This window comes from Drosophila gunungcola (genome assembly GCF_025200985.1).
Source record: "Drosophila gunungcola strain Sukarami chromosome 3L unlocalized genomic scaffold, Dgunungcola_SK_2 000002F, whole genome shotgun sequence".
Taxonomy (NCBI): Eukaryota; Metazoa; Arthropoda; class Insecta; order Diptera; family Drosophilidae; genus Drosophila; species Drosophila gunungcola.
In genome coordinates this window covers 6615356-6641816 of record NW_026453178.1, presented here as the reverse complement: position 1 = coordinate 6641816, position 26461 = coordinate 6615356, and the positions used below count along the sequence as shown (strand labels likewise).

The window sequence follows — 26461 nt, the reverse complement described above, 5'->3', positions numbered from 1 at the left end:
ACAGAGAGAGAGGGATGGCACAGGATTAGAGGGAGACAGAGAGAGTGGGCCAGACACATGCGTTGCCCATTTAAATAAATTATTATTAAAATATTTAAAAGCAAACACGAGCGCAGACAAAAGAAAAAAATAAAAATAAAAAATGGGAAAAACAGCGCGACAAAGTCTGAGTCAAGTGCAAGGCTAAAAAAGTTAAAATTTGATTTGGTGATTCAAGAAGAAAGAAATCAAATGCGATCGGCAGTTCAAGAAGTGCCATAAGGCTCGCACACATAGACACACACACACACACATAGCGACACATAGAAGCTCGGCGACCAACGACCTTGGGGCGAGTTATTTTTCAACCTTGGAATGAATGAAATGAGCGGCTACGTCGGCACTTCCCTCTCTTTCTCTGTTTGCAGTTGATATTTCCACTATATATGAGTAAACAATAATAATGGCACTAAAAAATATGCATAAAACAAAATGTCATGAGCATGAGGAAGCGAATGCCAGACAAACGGCGTCACAAAAATGCAATATATTCTAGACAATATATATATATATAATTCAAGTCTTGAGGGACAGCGAGAGCAATCTGTAAAATTGTCAGGTGGTTCATTAGGAAGCGTCGTAATGCGCGAAAGGCGGCAATTCAGTTTATGACGGAAGACGGAAGATTCGTCGGCGGTGCAAGGTGAGGTTAAGTCGCATTCCCATTCGCATCGCACCGATCTCCGAATAGAAATAGCAAATTCCTCCTCTAGCCAAACGATTAGCCCTAGAGATTATTCAATCTCGCTGTCCATATCAGACGGTACAAGAATTCTGGGAATTATTTTTGGCAAAAACACAACGCCACTAACGCCAATTGAAGGTCGGTTCGGATCTTGAGATACGGCCAGGAAATTCGAGGGGGGAGGGGAGGAGGAGAATCACCCAGTCATAAATAGCCCCCCCACATACACATTCACGCATTAGTATTTTCGCAAACTATTTCCGCTTTTGCGCAAATGAGAAATATTTTCGAAGCGAAAAATCAAATGATACGACGACGTCGAAGCGCCGGCAAAAAGAAAATTTGTGTGTGTTGGGGAAAATCTGCTTGCCGGTTGCCGGCTGCTATTTTCCCTCTCTCTTTTATGCGGGCCAATTTCATTCTATTGTATTTTTTTCAAACTTTTTTTTTTTGCACAAGTAAAACAGATTTTCAAGGTTAATCAGACGAAAATCGAAGCAGTTTTGGGGGGGCGGTGGATGGTGCTGAAAAGAGAATCAGCGGCAGACAGCACAACGTGTGCTTATTGAAACAGAACGAAACAAATGAAAAGCAAAAACACACATGAAATCAAACGTAAATTAAAAATCAAGTTGCTGAAAACAATGGTGGGTATATGGATGATGGGTGGTGGGTGGTGGGTGGCAGAAGGGGCTGGCGCGGTGGCACGTTCGCTGTCTGGGGCACTTGGCGCATGTTCATGTAACTTAAAACCCGGAAAGCCAAATGGCGAAATAACATGAACATTCGCTTGGCTCAGACGCGAAGCAATTGCTCCCTCCTTTCCATCTAGCCATCTAGCCATCTAGCCATAAAGCCAAACATCCATCCACCCCTCTGTCGAGAACACGCGCCGAAAGCAGGAAAAAGAAAAACAACTATGCAGTAACAGCACACAATCCGGAACCTTGAACTCTAGTTCGTCGACCTTGGCTGCTAATGTCAGCAGCAAAAGCTCTCGACCACGGGGGATAGTATGTACTTGGGGTGGGGAAAGCGAGAGCAGCCCCTAGAAACTAATACCAGAAAAACTAACACCCAGCTGACGTAGTCGAAGCTTTTCCCCCCCACGTTCTTTCCTTCTCTATTTCTCTATTTCTCTGTTTTTTTTTTGTAGAAAGCTTCCAGCGGTGTTTAAGGAAATGCGACATTTGTAGAGGGAGACGGCAGATAGCTGGTGTGGTGGGCGTGCGGAAGTACAAATAGTTATTATTATTGATTTAAATGAGAGGGCCAGGAGGCGGGGAGGTTCGCTGACCTTCGCGTGTGAAATAAGCGATGACGTGATGTGGGGTGCGGGGAAAAACTAGCCAAGCAACAGTTACAGGAAAAGTTGACTATTCATACTGACACAAAGCAACTATTACGACAGTTACTAATTGTATTCTTATAAAATATACCAAAGGTCTTAATAAAATACTAGATATATATAGTATATAATACCCAATAGTGAGGTGGTATTTCGACTATAGCATATAGCTCCCATAGGAACAATCGGAAAAATAAATGAAAAAAAATTATAACTTTGCTGTTTTTTAATTTTTTGTTTAGTTCTTCGAGATATAGTAATGGTTTAATATTTCAGAATTACGGTTTCAATTTCATCAAAATCGGACGACTATAGCATATAGCTCCCATAGGAACAATCGGAAAAATAAATGAAAAAATTATAACTTTTCTGTTTTTTTAATTTTTTGTTTAGTTCTTCGACATATAGCAATGTTTAATTATTTCAGAATTATGGTATAAATTTTATCAAAATCGGACGTCTATAGCATATAGCTCCCATAGAAATAATAAAAATATATAAAATAACTATCTAATAATTGAGCTGCAAATAATCATAGTTTCAATGTTTTTTTTTAGCACATACTCAAGTAAATCATAATTTAAATGTTTTCAAAAGTATTTAATTAATGCAATAGCTGCAAGGGTATATGAACTTCGGCTTGCCGAAGTTTGCTTTCTCTGTTAAGTTTGCTATTTAAGTTCTGTATTATGTTAGAGCACCCCTTTTTAACCCCTTTACCTATTGTTTTCTTTCATTGCAGGCCTGTCCATTGAACCCCGCCCCTGAGCTGCAATCGGAGCAGGAGTTCTCGCAGCGTTTCGCCCACGTGATTCGCGGCGTGATCGATTTTGCCGGCATGATTCCCGGCTTCCAGCTGCTCACCCAGGACGACAAGTTCACGCTCCTGAAGGCCGGACTCTTCGATGCGCTGTTTGTGCGCCTGATCTGCATGTTTGACTCCTCGATAAACTCGATCATTTGCCTCAATGGCCAGGTGATGCGACGGGATGCGATCCAGAATGGCGCCAATGCCCGCTTCCTGGTGGACTCCACCTTTAACTTTGCGGAGCGCATGAACTCGATGAACCTGACGGACGCCGAGATCGGTCTGTTCTGCGCCATTGTGCTGATCACACCGGATCGCCCCGGTCTGCGCAACTTGGAGCTGATCGAGAAGATGTACTCACGTCTCAAGGGCTGCCTGCAGTACATTGTGGCCCAGAACAGGCCCGATCAGCCCGAGTTCCTCGCCAAGTTGCTGGAAACGATGCCCGATTTGCGCACCCTGAGCACCCTGCACACCGAGAAGCTGGTCGTATTCCGCACCGAGCACAAGGAGCTGATGCGCCAGCAGATGTGGTCCATGGAGGACGGCAACAACAGCGATGGCCAGCAGAACAAGTCGCCATCGGGCAGCTGGGCGGATGCCATGGACGTGGAGGCGGCCAAGAGTCCGCTGGGCTCGGTGTCGAGCAGTGAGTCGGCCGACCTGGACTATGGCAGTCCGAGTAGCTCGCAGCCGCAGGGCGTGTCCCTGCCCTCGCCGCCGCAGCAACAGCCTTCGGCTTTGGCCAGTTCGGCTCCCCTGCTGGCGGCCACCCTCTCCGGTGGATGCCCCCTGAGGAACAGGGCCAATTCCGGTTCCAGCGGTGACTCTGGCGCAGCCGACATGGACATTGTCGGCTCGCATGCACATCTCACCCAGAATGGGCTGACAATCACGCCGATTGTGCGACACCACCAGCACCAGCAGCAGCAGCAGCAGCAACACCAGCAACATCAGCACCAACAGCAGCAGCAGCAACATCACCCGCAGCAGCAACAGCAGCAGATGCACCACCAGCAGCACCCACAATTGCACCATCATTTGACAGCCGGAGCAGCCCGCTACAGGAAGCTGGACTCGCCCACGGATTCGGGCATTGAGTCGGGCAACGAGAAGAACGAATGCAAGGCGGTGAGCTCGGGCGGCAGCTCCTCGTGCTCCAGTCCGCGGTCCAGTGTGGACGATGCCCTGGACTGCAGCGATGCGGCCGGCGGCAATCAGGCCCAGATGGTGCAGCATCCCCAGCTGAGTGTGGTGGCTGTGTCGCCGGTCCGCTCGCCCCAGCCCTCGAGCAGCGGCCATCTGAAGCGTCAGATTGTGGAGGACATGCCGGTGCTGAAGCGCGTGCTGCAGGCGCCGCCACTGTACGACACCAACTCGCTGATGGACGAGGCCTACAAGCCGCACAAGAAATTCCGGGCCCTGAGGCATCGCGAGTTCGAGACCGCCGAGGCCGATGCCAGCAGTTCCACCTCCGGTTCGAACAGCCTGAGTGCCGGCAGTCCGCGCCAGAGTCCCACGCCCAACAGCGTGGCCACGCCGCCGCCGCCGCCAACCTCGGTGGTCGGCGCTGCGGCCGGCGGACTGGGAAATTCCGCCCAGAGCCAGCTGCACATGCACCTGACGCGCAGCAGTCCCAAGGCCTCGATGGCCAGCTCGCACTCGGTGCTGGCCAAATCGCTGATGGCCGAGCCGCGCATGACACCCGAGCAGATGAAGCGCAGCGACATCATCCAGAACTACTTGAAGCGCGAGAACAGCACGGCGGCCAGCAGCACCACCAACGGAGTGGGCAACCGCAGTCCCAGCAGCAGCTCGACGCCCCCGCCGACGGTGGGCCAGACGCAGGCGCAGCAGCGGTGGGGCAGCAGCTCGGTGATCACCACCACCTGCCAGCAGCGCCAGCAGTCCGTCTCGCCGCACAGCAACGGCAGCAGCTCCAGCTCGAGCTCCAGCTCCAGCTCCAGTTCGTCCTCCTCCTCCACATCCTCCAACTGCAGTTCCAGCTCGGCCGGCAGCTGCCAGTATTTCCAGTCGCCGCACTCGACGAGCAACGGCACCGGTGCCCCGGCCAGCTCCAGTTCGGCCTCGAACGGCGCGGCCACTCCGCTGCTGGAGCTGCAGGTGGACATTGCCGACTCGGCGCAGCCGCTGAATCTGTCCAAGAAATCGCCCACGCCGCCGCCCAGCAAGCTGCACGCCTTGGTGGCCGCCGCCAATGCCGTTCAGCGGTATCCCACCCTGTCAGCCGATGTCACGGTGACCGCCTCGAATGGACCGCCGTCGGCGGCGGCGAGTCCGGCGCCCAGCAGCAGTCCGCCGGCGAGTGTGGGCTCCGGTTCGGGATCCCGATCCCCCAATCCGGTACTCACCACCGCCGTGCACAAGGTCAAGCTGGAGGCGTAAGAGAAAGTGGGAGTGACAGTGGGAGTGGGAGAAGTGCGAGAGACAGAGACTGGGAGTGGCAGTTCAGCGAAGGCAAAGGCGAAGGCGAAGGCGAAGCGAAGGCAAAGGAAGCAGGAGTTGAATTAAATTATTTTACATTTTAATTGAGCCGTGTACAAAGTTTCAAAGCAAAAACAACATGCATGCAATTTAAAAAAAAACTAATATTTAAAGCAACAACAAACAAAACAACTACAAGTTATTAATTTAAAACAAAACAAAACAAACAAAAAAACCCAAGCTTGAATGGTATTACAAAAGAAAAAGAAAAACAGAAAAAAACATAAATATATTTTAGCAGTTAAACTTTAACGTAGCCAGCAACCAACAAAAAAACAAAACAAGGCAGCGCTCTGATTTTGCATTGACTTTTCTTCAGCTGCTACCTACAATGCCCCCTCACCACCACCACCCACCACCCCCCAAACCCCTGTCTATCGGCCCCTGATTGTTTTATAAGTTTTAAGCACTTGTTGTACATATTAATTACGTTTATGAGTAAACTATGTTTAGCGCTTTAGTTGTAGGTGGAGCAAAACTACTTTGCTTTTTTGAATGTTTTTTGAAAAAACTGCAAATTATTATTATTAAATTTTTAAATACCTAAAAACAAAAACAATGTGTGTGAAATTTTTTAATGTGCGATCTCCGAGCAGAATTGAAGTGCAGTTTGCAACAAATTTTAACTACGATTAAGTTGATAACGATTCATTTTTTATGAATTTAACTAATTTTACGAATTTGTTATAATTTTCCACCCTTCTACGATATCATCGATATTTCTGTCTGTCTATCTAGCTATCTCTAACTATTCCTCATTTCTCCTTTGGCACAAAGCTCTTCTCTACGCTAAAGAATCAAGTGGAATAAATATTGTTTTCTAATTTTAAAACTACCACAAGAAATACAATTAAAATAAACATGAAATGAATGAGTATCAAACAAAATGCTTCAAGTTTTAGCAGCAAACAGTAAGATGATAATGAAGCAGAGAAACCCAACGTTAAATATATCTGTTGTGTACATAGTTAAATGTTAAATTAAACACAAAAACATATTTAAAGTACATATAAATACACATAATTATTAGTGAAGAAACCTATGCTTAAAAGATTCAATGTTTGATTGGCATCTTAGAAAACCAAGCAAAAAATACAAAAAAAACAAACAGAAATTATGATATATTATTTAAACGTAAAGTATACATTTATATTACAGAAAAAAACAAAAGAGAAAACTTGCGGTAGCAACAAAACTATTATATTAATTACACTTTAATTATGCAGTACTATTATAATTATTAATTATTACTATTAATTAATTACGATTTTTATGCTTAGACAAACCAACAACAAAAAACAAAGATGCAAAAACAACAAAAAAAAAACAAAAAACAAACAAAAAATTACACTGGCGCAGAAATTTGTATTGTCAAATCAATAAAAAATTTGTTTAAAAATTTCAAAAAAAAAAACCTCTTTAGTTTTTTTATTTCAACTTTTTTTCAGTTCAACTGTTTTTACAATTTTCAGTTTTCGGTTACTTTGCTTTGGAATGGTAAGATTTTTTGTTTCAGTTGGTTAATTTTTTACCTTATTGACTACCGTGCTGTAAAAAAATACTGACAAAAGTATATCTAAAGTATTTATATCAGAATTAAATCAACAACAATTTTATGTGTATAAATGAGCCACAAGGAAAATGTGTAAAAACAAAAAAGTCCTCAGCGTTCGCAGGGGAAATTCGAAGAGGAGCGAAAATCTACAAGAAATATTATATTCTTTTAAAATTTATGCAGCGTAAGGAAGGGTTGGTTCCACCAAAAACCACGAAATTTAACAAAGATATCACACTTCAATAATTGACTCTATATATACACACATGCATATGTACGTAGTGAAACGATTTTTGTGTCTGTGTGTATGTATTTAGGTGTATGTAACATTGTCCGTAAATTTTAGCCAGAAAAAAAACAACCAAATATTGTAATTGTGTAACTACAACTGAATATTTTATGTAAAAACTATCTCAGCATTGAACGATGATGAAGATAGGTGTTTATGGTGGTCATACTGATGATGATGATGATGGTGATGGATTCTGATAGGGATATCCAACCGAACGACGGCAGCGACAACTGAAACAATGAAATTGCGACAATTAAGCGTAACGTAACGTAAAAGTATATGTAAAACGTATCCGTAAACAGCCGTAAGAGTTAACGTAACGTAATAGCAACTAAAACATTGAAAAGAATAATGCAACTTTGAAGCAACTCCAGCTGAGACATATGAAATAACGTATAAATAATATCTATTATTAATATATACACACATGAATATATTTTCAAGGACAGTCACAATTAAAATTGCGGCAAAAAAGAGTTTTTAAACAAAAGAATTTGGCAAAAATGGTAAAAAAAAAAATGTGAAAATTGAGACAGCGAGAAAACGCAGAAAAAAGCGTTAAAATGTTCTGAAAATTGAATAAATCTCCATAAAAAATAAAAAAATTAAGAGCAAAAATTTGTATTTGTGAAATAACATAATATTACAGTTTGTTTTAAATGGAAACACAATGAAAAACCCCCCAGAATGGAATATGTGAATAAAATATTGAAAATAAGTATTTAAAATATATCAACAAAAATTATGAAAAAAAATCGCATTTGTTTTTATTCGGAAAAGCTTTCGATGAATTTCAGGAATTTGGGCAAGAAGAATGGAATATATATTCTTACCGGATCTCTCAACTGCCCAAGAGATTATTTTTTTGTAAGTCTTTTCACATGCACAATACTTAATTATATACAGATTTTTAAGGAATATTTATTATTTGATTTCATTCTTTCGTGCCTGGAATAAAAATAATAATACTTTTGATACCATTCATACATGATTGAAACCAAAACATTTGAACTTCTCTTTGGGTGTAGAGTCCCATTTGGTATCACCCATTCTAAATAACCCTTGGACACACTCATCGTTTCTGCCTCGCCCCTTCTGGCGATCGTACGCCCCTACATTTATAGTACGCCCAGAGCTTATCACACACACATTCGACTTTTTGTGGTTGCTGCCTCTTCTTCCGCCCCGAGAATAGCGATTATTTTCAATGTCGCGCCTGTCTGTCCTAAGCTTTTGTTGGTTTTGGGCGTGTGTGTGTTTGGGTGTGTGTGTTTTGGAATTTTGCCCGTGACCTTGAGGCGATAAGAGTCGCGAAATGAATTTGCCGAAATAATCAAATCAACTTTGTTGTAGTGGAAGGGGCGGCCAAGCGGTGGGTGGCCCTAGCTGGTTAAAGCGTCTGGGCAGCGTGAGTGCCGCGTGTAGATAACAATAGTCGATGCCGGCGATAGGCAGACACTCATCCAACACACTCTCCACCACACACCACCCACCGCCCACCGCTCTGAAAAAAACACCGATAAGAGCAGCTAAAACGTATGAGGGTATTCTAATTTTAAGTGTGCAAGAGAGAGAGAGACATAGATAGCCACTTGTACACATACACATGCTTCGTTATCTTCAAAGTCAATGTCAAAGCCAAGTGAGATGAGGTGGAAAAGGGGAGGTGGCGAGACAGAGGCGGAATTGGGATTAGAAAAAGAAAAATAAACTGAAAGAGCACAACAAATTAACTTAGTGTGGGCACTGTGGCGTATGAGTAACGAGTGACAGGCGACAAGTGACAAGCAGGAAATGCAGCAGTGCACTCAATTTTGGGGGGTGGGGTCGAGAAGGGGTGTGTTACCAGGGAATCAATGAAAGCTCTTCTTCTTCTTCACTGATCTTACATTCAATTAGTTGATACCTATTTTGCTGTCTTTTGTTGGCAAAAAGTGTTTTCGACTATGGGAATCCCAATGTAAGATAATATGTTTTTGAAAATGATTAACAAAAACTCTTTAAAAAAGGATTAGTTGCTGCCAGTACATACATATACAAATCCATCCACATTATTAAAATACTGGCAATAAATTTAGGTACTAGCACATGAAAAATCTATAAGTTACAAATAGAATAGGAGAAAGTATAGGGTGAATAAAATTCGATGGCCTTCCTTTAGAATCATCCACCTTTTGCCTTATATTTTTGGCAATTTTCTTTCGATATTTTTTTCGGCAATTTTTATTTGCGCATATTTCACCTTGAAATAAAACAAGCCTCAAATAAATTAAGGCACAAACAACAACGGCAATAACAACTCTCGCGTTGAAGAAGCAGCGGCAGAGAGCAAATTCCAACAAAGGCAAAAAAATAAAAAATAAAAAGAATAAAACGAGAATAAATACACTCGCGGGAAGGTAGCGGGGAATAAAACAAATATTCAAGGTTAGCTGATTAGACGAAATTAGCAAAGTTCTAGCAGATGATTGAATTGGGGGAAAGAGACGGCGGCTTTGAAGGGAGTGGGAAAGAGAGGGGGCAACGCCTGATGAGAGCACGCGCTGAAATAAAAACTCACGCAACGCGTTTGGCCGGTGCGTGTGACGAGCTCCGCCCCCTTCCGCTCCCCGCACCGCTTCCACGCACCCCCCCTGTCCGACGGACTGCACGCGTGCGTACGCATGTGATTGGTATCCCTATCCCTCTCTCGCTCTACAGAACCATCTCCCTCTCTTTCCATATAACACCCCATACAACCATTGTCGTCAGCGTGGGCCTTTGGTTTTAGACTTTTTTCTGCTATTAATGCCGAGTGCTGATATTCGTTCTTTACTATAATGTCGGGTATATAGGGTCCTTCCCAAAGGTACTCCATTCACGTAAGCAAAATTGATATATTTCCATAAGCACAAATAAGCTAAATAATATATTGATTTATATATTATTTTTTGCATTTTGCCAGTTTAAAATTCAAGTTAAATCATTTAAATATTGTTTTTAATATTGTCTTCAAAATGAAAAGTATTTCAAAAATATAGAATATTATTATTTGAAAGCTACTTTAGCTTTAACAAGCTGTCGTTTTAAAACAAACATAAATAATAGGGAAAATATAAACTTTTATGTTTGAAATAAAAACTTTATTTACGGTCTACTTTTAAAAATCATTGTTTGTGAGTTATAAGTAATTGAAAAACTGTGATTAAACAGATTGCTTCTTCAATAAAAACCGCTGAAAAGAAATTGAGTTGTAAATAAAATGACTGTTAATAAGTATGTTTAAATCTAAGATTTACTTAAACATTTAGGGTATCAAAGGTTTTATTCGCTTAACGGCTATCTACGCACTTTTACGCGTTTTTCGTTTTTTTTTTTTTGGCGCTAAGCCTTTGCTGATATATTCCCGAGGGGGCAATAGGAGCGCCTGTGTGGGACAGGGATGGCAAGTCGCTCGCACCAAATAAATAGACTAAATAGACTAGCAAAAATTCCCGCCAACAAATTTCGATGGCAAATGTATAGAAAATTTTGCGCAGCATATAATAAATTTCATTTATGTGCCGCGTGCTCAGCACCACACCCCCTCCCCCACGGATCGCCCCTAATGGTTATACATTTTATTTGGAATTATGCGCGAGTTGTCCTTGACGGGCCTGCCTGTGAACTTGCCAGGGGTTTTTGTTCGTGTTTGCTTTGACTGGGTTCAGAGTCGGTAAATATGGCGATTTATGTATTCCCCAGCCTGGCGACAGTATATATTTCGCAGCGAAAGGTTCATAGATTTGAGTGCGTGGAATCGACCCGGGAAGTGGGGTAATTTAATAGATAAATTTTATAGTAACGCACGTTGGCAGCCACTTTTTTGTGGACAGAAACATAACACCACCACTAATGCTGTTGGCAGTTTAAATCGAAAAGTTCATTCACATTTCATGGCTCGTTAAATGTCGATATATTACTATCTCGGGTATCTTTACACTCTGATAGTTTAATACTTTACATCGAGCAGCCAGCCTTATAGTTGTTAGTCTTTCGACGCTATATAAAAACTGAAAATTAGAAGGAGTAACATTTTTAATAGATTAAAGTTAGTTCTAATAGTACTATAACAACCGAAATAATTGCCCACTGAATGTTGAATTTTTGCCGACCAGAATTTTTTTTTAATTATTTTGTTATACCATTATTTTTTTTCTTTATAAATCAGAGTCAGTCTTTTTCAATTTATTTAATAAAAATAAATTAATATGGTTGTACCAGACCCAAGACGTAAGAAAATTAAGTCCAATGCATAAAAAAAAAAAACACTAAACACTAAACAGAAATCAATCAAAATCCACATTTTAACAGACTTCTTTGGTTTTCGGACTAGCGGTTTTCTTAACATTTCCAGCTTAATGCCGTAAATATCAATTTGAAAATAAATCAAATTGGTTTTTATTTGCAAAGCCAAATAACAACAATGGTGAAATATACCGTAAAAGAATAAACATACTTTTACAGCTAAAAAAGAAAAGAAGAAGAAGAGTGAGTATGGCAACACACGGTTGGGAATACAATGGCAAAACGACAGCGGCGAAATACACTCGAAAATATAAACACAACAGCAAAATGCGCTTGACATTGAACTTGAACTGCAGTCGACGGCCTGCAGTCGGCGTCGGCGTCGGCGTCGGCGTCGACGTTGACGTCGGCAGAGTTGATATCAGCCGGCTGCTAGTGGGTGGGAGGGAGGTAGAGAGAGAGCGGGCGCCAATGTCAAATGCAGCTGGCGAACGAACTCGGGCGTATACTTAATATTGAAAGAAGAGGACGAGGGGCAGCGCAGCGTCACCGACGTCAGCAACAACAATGGCACTCGTGTAAACCATAATTGAAATTACAAACACAAATTGCCAGGAAAGCGGGACAGAGAATGGCCAGACAGGCAAAGAGAGAAAGAGAGAGACCGACATCGGTGGCGTATGAGTAATTTGCGTTCCTTATAAACTGATTCACAGGGACTGAATTAAAAGTATGAAATATATTTAGTTGACCTTAAAATATTATGCGGTTGTTCAGATCAGAGTCATTCAGTTGCAAGTAAAGATAACCAACTAAGGTTTATTTAAACGAAAATTGTCAGCAGATTATATTTTAAGAATTTATTGTTTTTGAATGATACGTAAAAGTTCTTTAGCGTCTTAAGCTTCAAACTATTAAATTACTTTTCAAAAAAAATCGAATAGTAACCTATTTAACAAAGTGAAGTATTTAATTTTGTTTGTTTATTTAGATTTGCGTTATTGACTTTGGTTTTTATAAAAAACAAACAAAAATATAACTCTATGGTGCTTTATTTTGCCTATCAGTCATACATTTTTTTTTTAATGACAGCTTTTTCGAAGAAACATAATATAGAATTATCTCAAAATTGAGTTCCAAGAATTCACAGATTCTGAAGAATTCATACAAAACATTGATAGAATTTAAAGTAAAGTTAAATTTTAAGAAATTTTAATTCATTGTATGTATACTATGACCATTTTTAATATTAAATCTGCGCCGGCTGCCTTTAGCACCCTCTCGAAAAGTTGTTCGACAATCAAACCCACTTGAGCCGTAAACTTGCCTGCCATCGACAGCGGGCCACCTTTTAACCCTTTGTTGCCCGCATAAACGACCAGCATTTGATGGCTTCCATTGGGAGTGGTCGTAAAATCAAGGAGCGGAGGCATGGTAAACACAATAAATGTGCCAAAAACTTTGGAGCGCCTAAAAATATGCTAAGCGCGCAAATTACACAAACAGGATTAGAAAGGAGAAAGCTGAATGTAGAAAGTAGAAAGGAGAGGGAGCCTGAATGGCATTGACAGCTGCCAAGGTCACGCTGACAAGTGTTGCACGCGCCTACCCACGGGGTCAAAGGTCCTCACTCTTTGGCCAAGTTTTCCATTTACTTTCCATGCCCTCGCTCCCTTGTTTCCATCTCCCTTCAGGTTTTTCATCTTATTCTGCTTCGCACTTGATTACCGACACGCGCTCCTTTTTATATACACACGCATTTATTTCTCGGGGCACGTGTGTGGTGGCTAAGTGATTTCTGATTTTAAGCAGATTTATTTGGAGACACATCCCTCGATTAGGAATCCTCCAGCTTTTTCAATTCCTTTGCCTTTTCAAAAGTGTTTGCGCAACAGAGTCAACCGAATGGTAATTTGCACTAAATTTAAATAAGTTGAGGAGGAGGAAAAAAGATTTTAATTTATAACCAAAGACCCACAAATATAGTCTTTTGAGAACGATGTACCAACAAACGATTCTCGTTCACCAATTTAATACAAATTCTTTCAGCTTTAAAAGAATAAGTCATGGGAAAAAATAATTCATATAGAAAAGAAAAGGGATAACACTTTAAACAAAACAAAAAGTATTTATTTTACTGAAATAAAAACATTTTAAAACCTAAGGATTTAATTTATGACGAGTAAGAGCTTTTATCAACTCGAGCAAAGTGTCCTTTCAAACTTAAAATATGAAATTATAACACCACATAAGAATTAAAATATTTCTGTACTAAAAATGGTATAAGTAAACTTAAACAAATGCAATCAAAAAAACAATAGCTTATGTATTATGATACTAAAACTTATCAAAAGTTGATATCGGCTTCATCCTTGGGCAACCAACAGAGCCAACCACATCGAGTCTTCTGGAAATCTCCTTCAGAAAGGTCAAAGGCAATGCCGCAGCATCCTGGGAGAGCAGAAGCGAGGATACAGGGAGCCCAAAGCTTGCCAAGCAACTTGGGACGAGGGTTTTCGGGGCTTCGACGACAGCGAGGACGACGACGCGTGTGTTGTATTGAAATGTCCTTGACAATAACATTGCATGCCTGGTGGCTTCAGCTGGGTACCCTCTGCGAGTCCCCGGATCCGGGATTCGGGACCATCCTCATCCCCCATCCTCATTCCCATTCCCAATCCCAATCCCCTTCCTGACCCGCTTTCTGCCACGTGGCCCGTGGGCGGAGAATAAGTGGGCGCTGGTGCTCGACTTGCTTGATTGCTTATTTACACGTGGCGCTCATTCGGGAATTCGAGACTTCAACTCGGCCCCGTCCGGTTTGTGGGTTCCTGGGTTCTCGGTAGGCTCGACTCCCACGCTCATTCAACCACACTTGGTCCCGAATTCCAAAGCTCAGACAATGGCGTAGTAAAACCCTGGGTTATGAATTGGTCCTCTGCCATCCCCTTGGCGTTCTTTTCGGGAAAGAGAAAAACGCTGTAGCAATTCATCCAGATGAAATTATATATATAAATAAATTTTGTTGATATATGACTGGAATAAGCAAGTTAAATATGCTAACGACAATAAGCTAATAAACGATTATTTAGTTTAATTTTAAAATATATATAAGATTTTATTTTGCAAATGTGCATTTTAAAAATTAAATTTTGTTTGTATGCATTACGAGCAATACCCAACACAACATTTTTAGCGAGATTTTTCCCAATATTATTTTTCTTTAAATCATTTTCCTAGGAAATTTAAAAAATTATTATTTTACATTACAAGTTTAAAGAATTTAAAGTGTCAAAATTCAAATAATAAAATAGGGGTAAGTTTACATTTTCAAAAGAATAAATTAATTACAAACCCAGGGTGGTTTTTTTTTAAATTCCTTGACATTTAGACATTATTAATAGGAAGTAAATTTAATTTAAAAATAACTTGGCATTTTCTGTATAAATTTTGGAAAATATGCATATAACCATACATATTTGTTACTACATTATTAAACTTGACTTTAATTGAGATAGGATAATTTCTTTTAATATAATTTTAAGTGCCTGCAACAAGAATGAAAAAATTAAAATTTAATGAAATGCTAGGTAGGAACCACTTAAGTTTCCACTCAAACCAGCTGGCAGTCGGGAGTCCAGTGAATAAGAATTCCAAACCAAGTGGCCAGTCCTGTCGGCGGCCCCTTGTGGCGATTCCAGTTAATTTTACAAATATTAAGCAAACATGGGCGCCGCGCGCAAACAACCACCCAAGTCCGCCCCCTTTTAAGACCACGCTTCGCCTGCTCTTTCGGTTTTGTGGGGTCGGGTGCCAAGGCAAATAACCGCACGAAAAAACAACAAAACACACGCGCTCCAGCCCCTCGGAAACCCACACAAGCCAATAACCTAGAGCGTTTTGCTATTTACACAATTACAGCAACGAAGTGTTCCGCCCCTTTGCCCTCCTCTGCTCCTTAGATTTGAAATTGCGTCGGGAATTTTGTGGAGGGAATTTTACGAGGAACGCATTAAGGCGAGGGACCTCGGACTGGGCCAATCCACCGCCGCTAACCCCGTTTTTTTATTCGGAGATTCAAGGTCAAAGTTGAGAGCTGGCCATAAAAACACGGGCGGCTGATGAAAGCCCAAAAAAAGATGGCCAACTACATACTCTTCAAATGCTCTAATATTATCAATTTGAATTAAAAATTAAAAACATTCTAATTCCAAATTCCTTTTAAAAGTTGTGCACATTTTTCTTGTTCTGCGTTTAGTTAGTTTTAAGTTTGTACGTTGTTTAATGGACAACCTTCTTTATAATATTTAAACTCATTAAAATATATGATATATTTTTTGAAAGTTTTTAATATGTAACATTTGAATCTTGGAGCATAACTAGCTATTCCTTTCAGATTTAAGAGTATTTTAGCGCCCATCCCAAAACATAGAGCCTACAACGCGCAGAATCCGCTGACGTTTTGACTTTGGAGCTCTTGTTAGGTATAAAATTAGGACACAAGGACTATTAAAAATACCAGCAAAACTTTTGGGTGATTTTTATTTCTGTCACACTCAAAAGGAAATAAGAACACAATGTAAAATGGACATTAGTTTGGTTTTCAAATTGAGAAGCTAAAAAATGGGTTGTAGCCATTGACTGGAGAGTGATATCTGAAAGCGTAAGGCTAAAGCAGTTACAAGACAATACAGATGACTTCCCATCATCTGCATATGATCTGACATTGACTGCAGAAATCAGATCAGGGATTGGCATGCAAAGTGGATTTAAAAATGTATTTTTGAAACTCCCGGCGAGAGACCCTCAGTGCAACTTATGCAACCCCAAGGCCACCTATGTCTCAGTTCCGATCTGGCACATGGCAAAACGCAAAATTATAGTTCTATAATCGCAATGTTCCGTCGGGGTATGCAAAATAAATCAAATTACGCATAAAATTTCATGAGCGGCCAAGTAAACAACAAAGAGAGTGGGGCATTACATTTCATCTGACGTTGGCGGGATAAATAATTAAATGCGCCGTTCGGATACTCAGTCTCTTATTACGTCCGATACTTTGATGGTGATCAGTGATGTGTTCGGTATGTGGGGGAATTTGTTTGCTATTATTGCCTTGATAAACGAAGACTCTTTATGATCGGCCAACTACTTAAATTCCATGCCAAGTTGCCTTCAAGGTTGTACGTAAGAACATTTAAGTGGGCATTGGCTATCTGCTCTAAAGGGTGTATGAACATTTTACATTGATTAAATTAAAAGGCCAATAAATACAAAACTAAACCAGCTTTCAAGTTGACAAAACAGTAAATAGTTAGTAGATAACCAATAAAAATAATTACATATTTCAAAAATTTTAACCAAATAAATGTACATATTAAATTACTTAAAAATATATCCAACTTTTATTGTGTGCTTGCGCTAAAAAGCATATCGTATATGTAAAAAATTGTAAATCTAAATTCAATATTGTAAATGGAGATAATATTAATATAAACGTAGACTTTAATTTCAGATGAATGTCCAATTAATCGATAGACGGCTTTTTGCCGAGGGCAAATCTCTTCTTGGATGATATTACATAGACCCTTGAATCTTTTATTTGTAATATTTTATCATTGATCTTAAGAGCGACTGCTTGATCCGGTGAATTCAAGATCAGCCGTCGAATTTAAATAAGTGCCACATTATTCGGCACTACTTTGGGTATAAATTTAACTCGATTATACCTAACTGTTTTTTTATTTTTATTTCATCGACTGTTTCCTGTCCCACTCGATTTTCGAATGCATTAAACACTTCTTCGGGGATCAAGTTGTCGCAGTTATTCATTTTATTCAAAGGTTATTCGCGGGGGCGGATGGAAAGGGGGGCGGGGCAGGTTGACTTTGGCATATTGAACAGTACTTCCTGAATGGGGGAAAGATGGAAGACCCATGACATTGAAAATGTTTGCCATAGCTTTGCATTGCTAATAGAAGCGATGGGCCAAATATCAAACGCCTAACAATATTTCTTTTCCCAATCCGATTTTTACTTTTTCAAGCCCCTTTTATTACTTTACATATATTTTTTTTTAGGGAGGCCTTAGTCTGTCGAATAGTATGCGCATTTCTTATTGCTCTGATGTCCTTGGGAAGTAGAGCAGACTGGAGACAGGCGGCGCCGTTTCTCCACCCTCCTCGAATAGCGTCCCCATTTATCGCCGGCAACAGTTGGTTGCCATCCTCTATTCTCCATTCTCTATTCTCTAATGTATCTCCAAGTGACACGCAAAAGGGGCCGTAGGGGCGGGGCAGGAGCAGCCATAAAAGCGGGCGGCGCCTTAAGCTCTCGAGCCTCAAGGACGACTTGGCACTGGGTATAAATATACGGTCATAACTGTCAGTAGATGTTTCGGGGGTCTGGGATCCCTTAGATCTTTTTTGCCTTCTTTGATTTAGCTAAATTACTACCTGCACATTGCCAAAATAAACATGAAAGAAGTTGGTCTTGATTACAGGCCGGATTCATGAGTATTCAATTAATAATCGATAAGCAGTTGACTTTCATGGTGGTACGCAAATACGTCTTACTTTCAGATTAAACATTAAGGTTATATTTAAATTGTATATTTACCAATGCATTGAACGTGAATATGGGTAATTAAAAATTTTTCCATTTATTTATTTAATATGATTAATATATTAAATACTAATATATTAATATATTAAATACTAACTTTTTCAATTTACATTTTTTAAAACCAATTAATTTCATCAAGAACAAGGATAAATACACGGTTTGGTTTTGAATAAATCTAAATAAATATGATCTATCATTTTAAGAAGCAATTAACTTAAAATAAAAAAGTAAACTGAAAACATGTTGATTGTCGTCTCAAGGAAAGTGAAATTCGCCCATGAGGCACCTCTCAAGTTGGCAAATACTGTCGTCAACATAAACCTATTTTCATGTGTGTCACTGGCATCTTCCCTTGAAGGGGCGTGGTGACCCAACCCAACATTTCAGCAGAAAAATGCACCACACAGCGAAGTGGCAATTGCTTTACAGGAATTTTTATGGGTCCTCCGTAATGACAGCCCGAAAACGAAAAGAACCAAACTGAAACTGAAACACCCACAACAAAATTATGATGGCGCCGTAAACATTGTGAACGCCTACGCTAGATAATTACAGACTATCAGTTAGTCGGAAAGTGCACCGAAAAAATATATAAAAATTATTATGGCCATTTAGCCACGTAGTAAACATTTTTGCATTTATTGTTTCAACTATCTAGAAATTAAATCAAGGTAACAAGACAAATAATATATACAGCGGGTCATTTTTATGTTGGGCTGTCAATGTATATTAAATACATAACATATTTGCATATGCAAATTACAAACATTTCTTTCTGTGTGAACAAATGTGAAAAAAGTAAGTGGAAAATTGACCCAAACTGAATTGAGGCATTTTCGACAACGACGCATTTAAAGGATAGTCAGTGGGCCTAGCCCGCCTAATTTGCAGGGTAGTGAGGATACAGACGACCTTGAACTGCCTACGAAAGGAGAGAAAGAGTCAGACAGACATGGAATAGAGAGGTGGTGGTGGGTGAGTTGTGGGCAACAAGAAAATTGATTGATGGGTAGGTGGTTCAGGCCACCAAAATATTAACCGTACTTTACCTGACATTAGGCTGCATATTTTAGTCCACGCAAACGTTGGCATTAGGTTGGGTTTTTTGGAGGGCAACACCCAGGCCACCCAACATAACAGGCCCTCAACCCCTCGGCAGTCCATCAACTGATTGAATTGCGCATCGGGCAACTCCAGTGGGACACCCTTATACTCTTTATGTTATTAGGCCCTGTAACCTTCACCATATTTGGTTCCAACTCGAATACACCCTACCTTCTCACATCACATCACCTAAAACGCCCTCGTTTACATACATAATTGGTGGCATACGCGGCGTATACGTGACAATGTCTTCAACACTCCCCATCCTTGGCACCATTATGCCCCAGTAAAACCACCCCCGATGATGTGAGCCTGCCGCAAATACATTCTTCGGAGGTCCTGTACAAAGCTCGTCGTTTTATATCCCAATATTGTGGCCCGGCGAGCTTATGAGCTTTTCCTATTTACATTTGATTGCAGATTTTATGCGTGAATTGAGGTCCTCTTTGGGGACGAGAAAGCAGAAACTCGACCCGGATTTGGACAGTAAATGGTAGCCATTGCTCATCCTATAAAGCTTACAATTTATCAAGCATGAGCGCATCGAGTTATCCAAGCACTTGTTATCGTAAATAATAAAGAAAGGTTTGGGCGAACATAAAAAAATTCGGCTTGGGTTTCGATAAGGGAAAAGAGAAGCCCTTTTTTAAATTTAGCCTAGCTTTATTGGCTTGATAATTCAGAAAGCTAATGCATTAAGTATAAAAAATATATTTTAAGTCATAGAAAAAGACAAATGAAATTAATAATTTGTTTGATTTTATTCTTATTTAAGTACACAATTTTGTTGTATTAGCTTATAGTCAAATACCAATGTTATTTCCCCAAAAATTAAGTAAACAGTTTTTCAATCCAAGCTTATAAAATTAAATGAACAAAAGTGTATCTAAGTTAAAATAAAAAACATATTAATAATAAGAGCCAACCCATTTAAAGCCATAAACGAGTGGTTCATCAAATTTAGCCATTAACTATCGCAGGCAGGCCAATAAATACACGAAAACTATTCAATAATTTAAGCGCCAATGCATAAAAATCAAATTGAATGCTCATAAATAAAATAATTTCACTTTTAGCTGTGCCACGACTAACACACCGGCAAACTGCAAAAATAAAAAACAGCACGACATTAACCGGCTCTAAGCGCCATTAATTTGTTACACCAATAAGAGGAGTGGATGGGGGGAAATATGCGAGGTTGGTACGACCCAATTTTTGTGTGCAGACCGCAACTGAAATTCACTTTCTTTGCATTCGAGTTGGAGTTTCTCCAGCCCAGAGTTCACTCACCTTCAACTCCCTTCCCTCTAACAGTAATTTAAATGTCCAAATATCAAATAATTGACATTCGCTTCCATTTCCCCCACAAAAAACACTTTCCACACCAGTCGAACACACACAAAAACGCTTCGCTGACCCAGAAACAGAGTCGAGAAAACCCGTTTCGGCCAAAAGAAATGCAACAAAAACAAGCCAACTTTAAAAATAAATGGAGTACACTTTCGCTTATGAAAACGAAAGTCAACGGACTTTGCAAGAAAAAAGAAACAGCAGCAGTAGTAGTGAAACGAAATGAAGCGAAATGAACTGAAATGAAGGAGAAATTTGTCAGCCCTGAGCTACGACTGAAATCGCGAGCATTTGAGCGCCCCTGAAAAACGCACTGAGCACGCGACTTTTTGCAAGTGACCCCATTTCCATATCGCAAACATTGAAAACGAAATAAAAAAAATTGTGAGCCAGCCGGCCATAAATATTTTGGAGGTTTCCCACATAAAATCTGCCATGTTTAGTCTCTGTTTATGTAAAAATCGAAGCGAACACAATTCGCCACTGAAATCGAGACTGAAACTGTAAATGATTTTTGCTTTGTTAACCTTAAATCAAGGCGAAAACTATTTCAGTTAACTGCAAAGCAATTTGTGAATTAGTTGTGGCGACATTTGTTTTTTAAATGGGTCGGTAGGAGGGTAGTCGGTATATTTAGTAGTCATCGATGACAGAACAGCACTGAAAAAATCTATTCTATATTAGTTTTAAATTTTTTATTGAGAGCAATTTTTGTAAAATAAAAACACTTAATACTATTAAATAATTAATAATAAAAAAATAATAATACAAATAAATGGAAAGGGGTTAATTATTCATAATATCCACATTTTAATTGCAAAAGGAATAAAGTCTTGGCTTGACAAGTTAAGTTTTACAATGTTATTGTTATTAAGCAACGTTGTATCTCGATTTCATGAGCTAAATAATATAATAATACAATTTTCTCTTATTATATCTTATCTTCTTAGAGTAAAACATGTTAAATTTATACTTGAAAAAAAAAGTAACTTTTTGTTATGGTTTTTTTCCGTGCACTCATCCTCGGTTCGTTTTGCTGGCCTCCAATTGACTTTGGGCCTTAGGCCGTTTTTCGGCCGGTTAATGAACAGCAATTATAACTATTTGGCTTTATAATTCGCAGCTTCACGTGAGGTTATTTCGGGGAGTCAATAACCTGCGCTTCGAAACGAACACTAAAAGTTTCATCTTGGCACCGAAATCGAAATGGACGAAACAAATAGCAGCTGCTTATGCGCCTGCGCAACGGCAGACAGCGAAAGTGAAACTCTCCGGGGTTTTTGAACTTCGGCTATACAGAGAGGGCCCAAGGGGCCCAATAAGTAGCCCCGGCGCGTAACTGGAGCGGAACCAACATTTTTACTTTCTTTTCACATGCTGCACTCGAAAGGCTGCATACAAAACTATATATGTTGGAGGGAAAAAAAATGTCAATGAACGCTGGAAACGAAAGCGCCGTCTGCTAACCCAATTGAGGAGTTAACTTTTGGTTTCAGTTTCGCTTTTGGTTTCTTTAACTTCTGCGTACGTGTATTATTTCCTTTTAGTTTTGCTGATTTGGCAGCGATTTTTTATGCACTCGGCGTGCCTTGCCACCGACAAAAAAAAAAAAGCCAAAAAAAGGTCACAGTCAGAGACAATTAGCAAGTGTCGTTCGAGGCGGGCAAACACCCACTCCTCCGCCGCGCCCGCTCCTCCGGGCCAAGTCGTCGGCATTCGGCCATGTTCCATGTCCCATGAGCCAAGCTCAATGCTCAGCGAGCGCGACAAACCAACAACAACAACCGATCTCGTGTGTGTGTGCTTGAATAACCTCATAATTGCCGCCGAGGGTCTTTGCAATGAATTATGCGAATTAACCTCAAATACACGCGTACAGAAACGTTTGCTGTTCATGAACATGAAACAATTTGTTGTGCCTGCCTTTTCGGCAAGTTCAGAGTAAAGGTCTCGGCTAAGCCGGCACAAGCATCACAAGATTGGTCAAAATAGGCGGTTTGTTGAAGGGATATGGTAGAGATTAACGTGTCATCCCATTTTGCTTACTTGTAATTCTAGTTAACTACAGAAAATTTTCTGAAAATTGTGGTTTACATATTATTAACACAATAGTGCAAGTCTTGCACGCTTTATGCTTTTTAATAAAAATTCCTTGATTATCTTCTGCAAAAATCTTTAAGCGGACTTTGAGAAAAAATATATTAATTGCAAATAATTTAAACTGTGACAGAAGTAAATAGTTCCCAATGCTAAATTAAATAATAAATTAGAAAAAAAGTGTATTTGGCTTTTTAAGTAGAGGACTTAGACGGCTTGATACACATTTAGGAATATAATAGTTTGGGTCCTCAGTCCTTTTCAAGCAATAAATAAATGTATTAATGCTATCTTTAGTTTGAATTATTTTGGGAGTTTTTTCTTGATTCTTCTAAACATTTTTAAAGCCAATGAATAATTCTTGATTGTGCTTAAATAGTTAAATTTTACTATGTGCCCGAAACACAAAAAGTAGTTATCCACCACTTGTTTTTGATTTTACAGCACTGTAATACTAATCAGCATGTTTATGTTCGTTTTCTTCATTTCGTGTTAATGTTTTGGTTGGTAGGCTCTTTTAAATATCTGGTAAGTTCAATGACCCATCTGAACCGATCTGCTATTACAAATGTATCTGGTTTTTCAAACGGACAGTCAGTCCAATCAATGTCCATTAAAAAGCCCAAAAGGTCGAAGCATAAATTCAAGCCCGACATGATTTTTGTGTGTATGAAAAGACTGAAAAAGAGTAATGGGGGAAAGAAGGCCCAAAAGCTAAGCTCGTGCCGAGCATTAAGTTGCTACGCATGCGCCACAGCAATCAGAGCAGGAAAGCGATAGAGCTGAAGAAAGAGATGGCGAATCCGCCGTTTGAAATGAAATTGAAAGCAAAAGCGAAAGTGTATTTCTTTCTTTCTTTCTTCTATTACTGTGTGCTTTTTTTTTGCCTCGCTTTACCGGCCACAATTCTTCAAATTTCTTTCGTTTTGTCAACGGTTTTCACTTTTAACCATATTGAATGCTTTTTCAGCCAGACCAGAGAAGACCAGATCATTATTAATGACAATTTGTTAGACAACAATTGATGAAAGCCAAAGACATCTCAATAATGAGAGTGAAATTTTCATTTCGAGTGTTTTTGTGTTGACCCCGTTTTGGCAGCTAAAAAAGTTCAAAAGTTTAACGGCAAGCAAAGAAACTCACATTACGAACTCGAATTCGGAGTTTGGAGCTAAGGAAAGTGGCGCAGAATTCTTTGGTAAAAAGGGAGAGGGCTAAGAAAAGAAAAGTTTCTTTTCAGTCGACTTTTGGCTTTGCCATTAATTGAGTTAATTATGCCAGAAGTGGTTGGTGCAACTCAGGAGTTATTTTCGTTTCGCTTTTGTTTCTGCGCTTGGAAGTGAGTGGAGTAAGTAGACCAAGAATTTGTAATTCGCCTGGTTGAAGTGTGTTTTCATTTCTGCCGTTCCCGGGGTTAATTAGTGGCTTGTGGACTGGGCTTGGAAAGGGTGCCAAGTACGAAATGCTAATTCGGAGAAATCATTTCGCGAACCAACAGGGCGGAAGCTTTTAATTCTTGCAATTGCTAAAAATAATAAATTTGTAAATAAATAATAAACATAATTATTGACAAATAAAACAACATTGTGAATTTATATTTTATACAGTTCCTGTTATAATGATATATTTTGTTACAAATAGTATCCTTTCATTTCAGGTATATATTTAAGTAGTTATAATATGCCGATTTTTTAAAACAATTTTTCTTCGTTCTAAAACTACTTTTCATTTCACCTTTATTTAATAAACTGTTTATTATATTTTCTGTTAATAGGTACTTGATTTTAAATTCCAATTCCTAAAATAAAGGCAATTTTTCTTAAATCAAGGAATTTTGTTTTCTGAGTGAACCAGTTAACTTTTTGGAATTATGACAATATTCTTTCAGGTTATAAATAAACCCAAAAAAATAAACAACAAAATGTAAACAAAGATTAATACTAGAAATCCATTTTAAATTAAGTTAAATAGTTTAAAAAATAAATGTTTTGGTAAGCCATTTTAAAATGTTTAATTAACGGTCTTCATGACATTATATTGAAGGCATATGGTTGGATGGAGTACCCTGAATCGGCATGATTTACTGGCGCATAATTTCTCCGACCCCGCCTCCTTTCACTAGCTATGCAAAACATTGCACCTTGTGGATCGCAGTGACTTTCACTCGTTGCTGACCCACAAACTGCAGTGACACGTTGCTTAACTTGGCCAATAGCCAACCGAGCGGGCAAAAGGCAAATAAAAAGCATTTATGCAAGCGCATAAAAACTGCAACTGCTGCTGGCCCGAAAGGATGGTCATAAAAACGGCCAAAGCGATACGGAAATGAAGATGTCTCGACATCCTGTTCCCCACTTCCAGAGATCCCATAACACATATCCCATATCCCAGATCTCAGATCTCAGATCTGCATTATCCCAGAGCAGCCGGCAACTTTCTTAATGACCCTCGCGGTCATCGATGAGCGGCAGTAAAAGTTCACTGGCTCCGACATTCGGACAGTAAGCAATAAAAACATTTAAAGCGACATTAAGTTGCAAGATCGAGTTCTGGCAGCTGTCGTGTCCAACCATTATGCTGTGCCGATTAACTCCTCTACAATCCAATCAGCTGTCGAATACCATTTTCCGCGCTTTCATTTTCCATGCTATGCCAAGCAACACTCCCCAAAATAGAAAATCAACGAAAACCAAATCTTTGCATCTCTCCATTAAAAGCAATTTAATGTTTGCCACAATAAGCACGAACCGAATAAACGAAACCGAACTCGGTCCGACAAGAAATTGAGACATAGCCAACGAAAGTTCAACACTTTCTTTTCATTTCTTTGGCGAGAGGAGGAGGAGTATTGTCAAACAGTGGCAAGTTCAAACTCTCGTTTTGGGTAGGTGGCTGCCGGCAATTACCTGTCCCGAAAAGAGAAACAAATCAGAAAACTATAACAAGCGCCGATCCCCAACTCTAAACGGAATAGGTGATTTCGGGTACTCGAAAAATCAACGAAGAAGTGTACCTCATGATTTTAAGATGCTTCACTGTGAATTAATAAGACTTTAAAAATTGAATATTTAAAAATATTGAATATTGAACCAACTTGTATTATAAAATTATTTTCTTAAATAATATAAGTACGCTATTACGCAATTTTAAAATTTTCGTAAGAAAATTATAAATTTATTTTCTTAAATTAAAAGTATACATATAAACATATATAAATTACTAATGTGATACATGTGTACATTTCATTTTAGGTAACCCCGAAAAGGAAAATGCGTTATATTATTTTGATATAATCATTGATTTCGCTAGAAAGACTTTTAAATGGCGATCCCCTTAAAGAAAGTGAAAAATGTTGCAACAACGGCAAGAGCTCTGAACGACATATACACCTCTCAAAGGCGAAAGGCGGAGGGAATCATTTGGAAGACAGGGACGGACTTATGCACGTAAAAGAAAGCGAGGTTGAGTGCAGATTGTAGGGCCCGGCGAAGTGTCATTGCTCCGGATTGAGTTCACCGGAGTTTGTTGAACTGCCCCCCAACTCTTGGTAAACGTACCGAATTTGAATGATTTTCACCGACAGCAGCGATCGGCAAAAAGTGAGAGTTTGGCTGCGAAGGCAAGGCGAGAGATTTGAATGCCTATTGGGGTCACCCAGTCACCAGCATTCGGAGTTGGGGCCCCACTCCGTGCTCCCAGACTAATGAAGATCTTTATCGAGCCCCGATCATGATGTATAATTTTCCTATGAAACACTCTTCACAGTTTCTTGCATTCATGTTGCTTCT

At 39.7% G+C, this 26461-nt stretch overlaps 2 protein-coding genes across 6 annotated transcripts in view; both read left to right on the top strand.

Annotated features, from left to right (window-relative positions):
* The window catches only part of LOC128257316 (ecdysone-induced protein 75B, isoforms C/D), a 105175-nt gene extending 98682 nt beyond the window's left edge, over nt 1-6493 (top strand). For all 5 annotated transcript variants that reach the window (XM_052988275.1, XM_052988278.1, XM_052988277.1 and 2 more), the window contains one exon: nt 2815-6493. In XM_052988275.1, the coding sequence (XP_052844235.1) occupies nt 2815-5286 (2472 nt within the window). In that variant the 3' untranslated portion in view covers nt 5287-6493. The remainder of the gene's footprint in view (nt 1-2814) is intronic.
* The window catches only part of LOC128257326 (uncharacterized), a 150245-nt gene extending 126292 nt beyond the window's left edge, over nt 1-23953 (top strand). The window contains exon 4 of the mRNA XM_052988295.1: nt 23942-23953. The gene's annotated coding sequence lies outside the window, so the exon portion shown is untranslated. The remainder of the gene's footprint in view (nt 1-23941) is intronic.
* The last annotated feature ends 2508 nt before the right edge of the window (nt 23954-26461 follow it).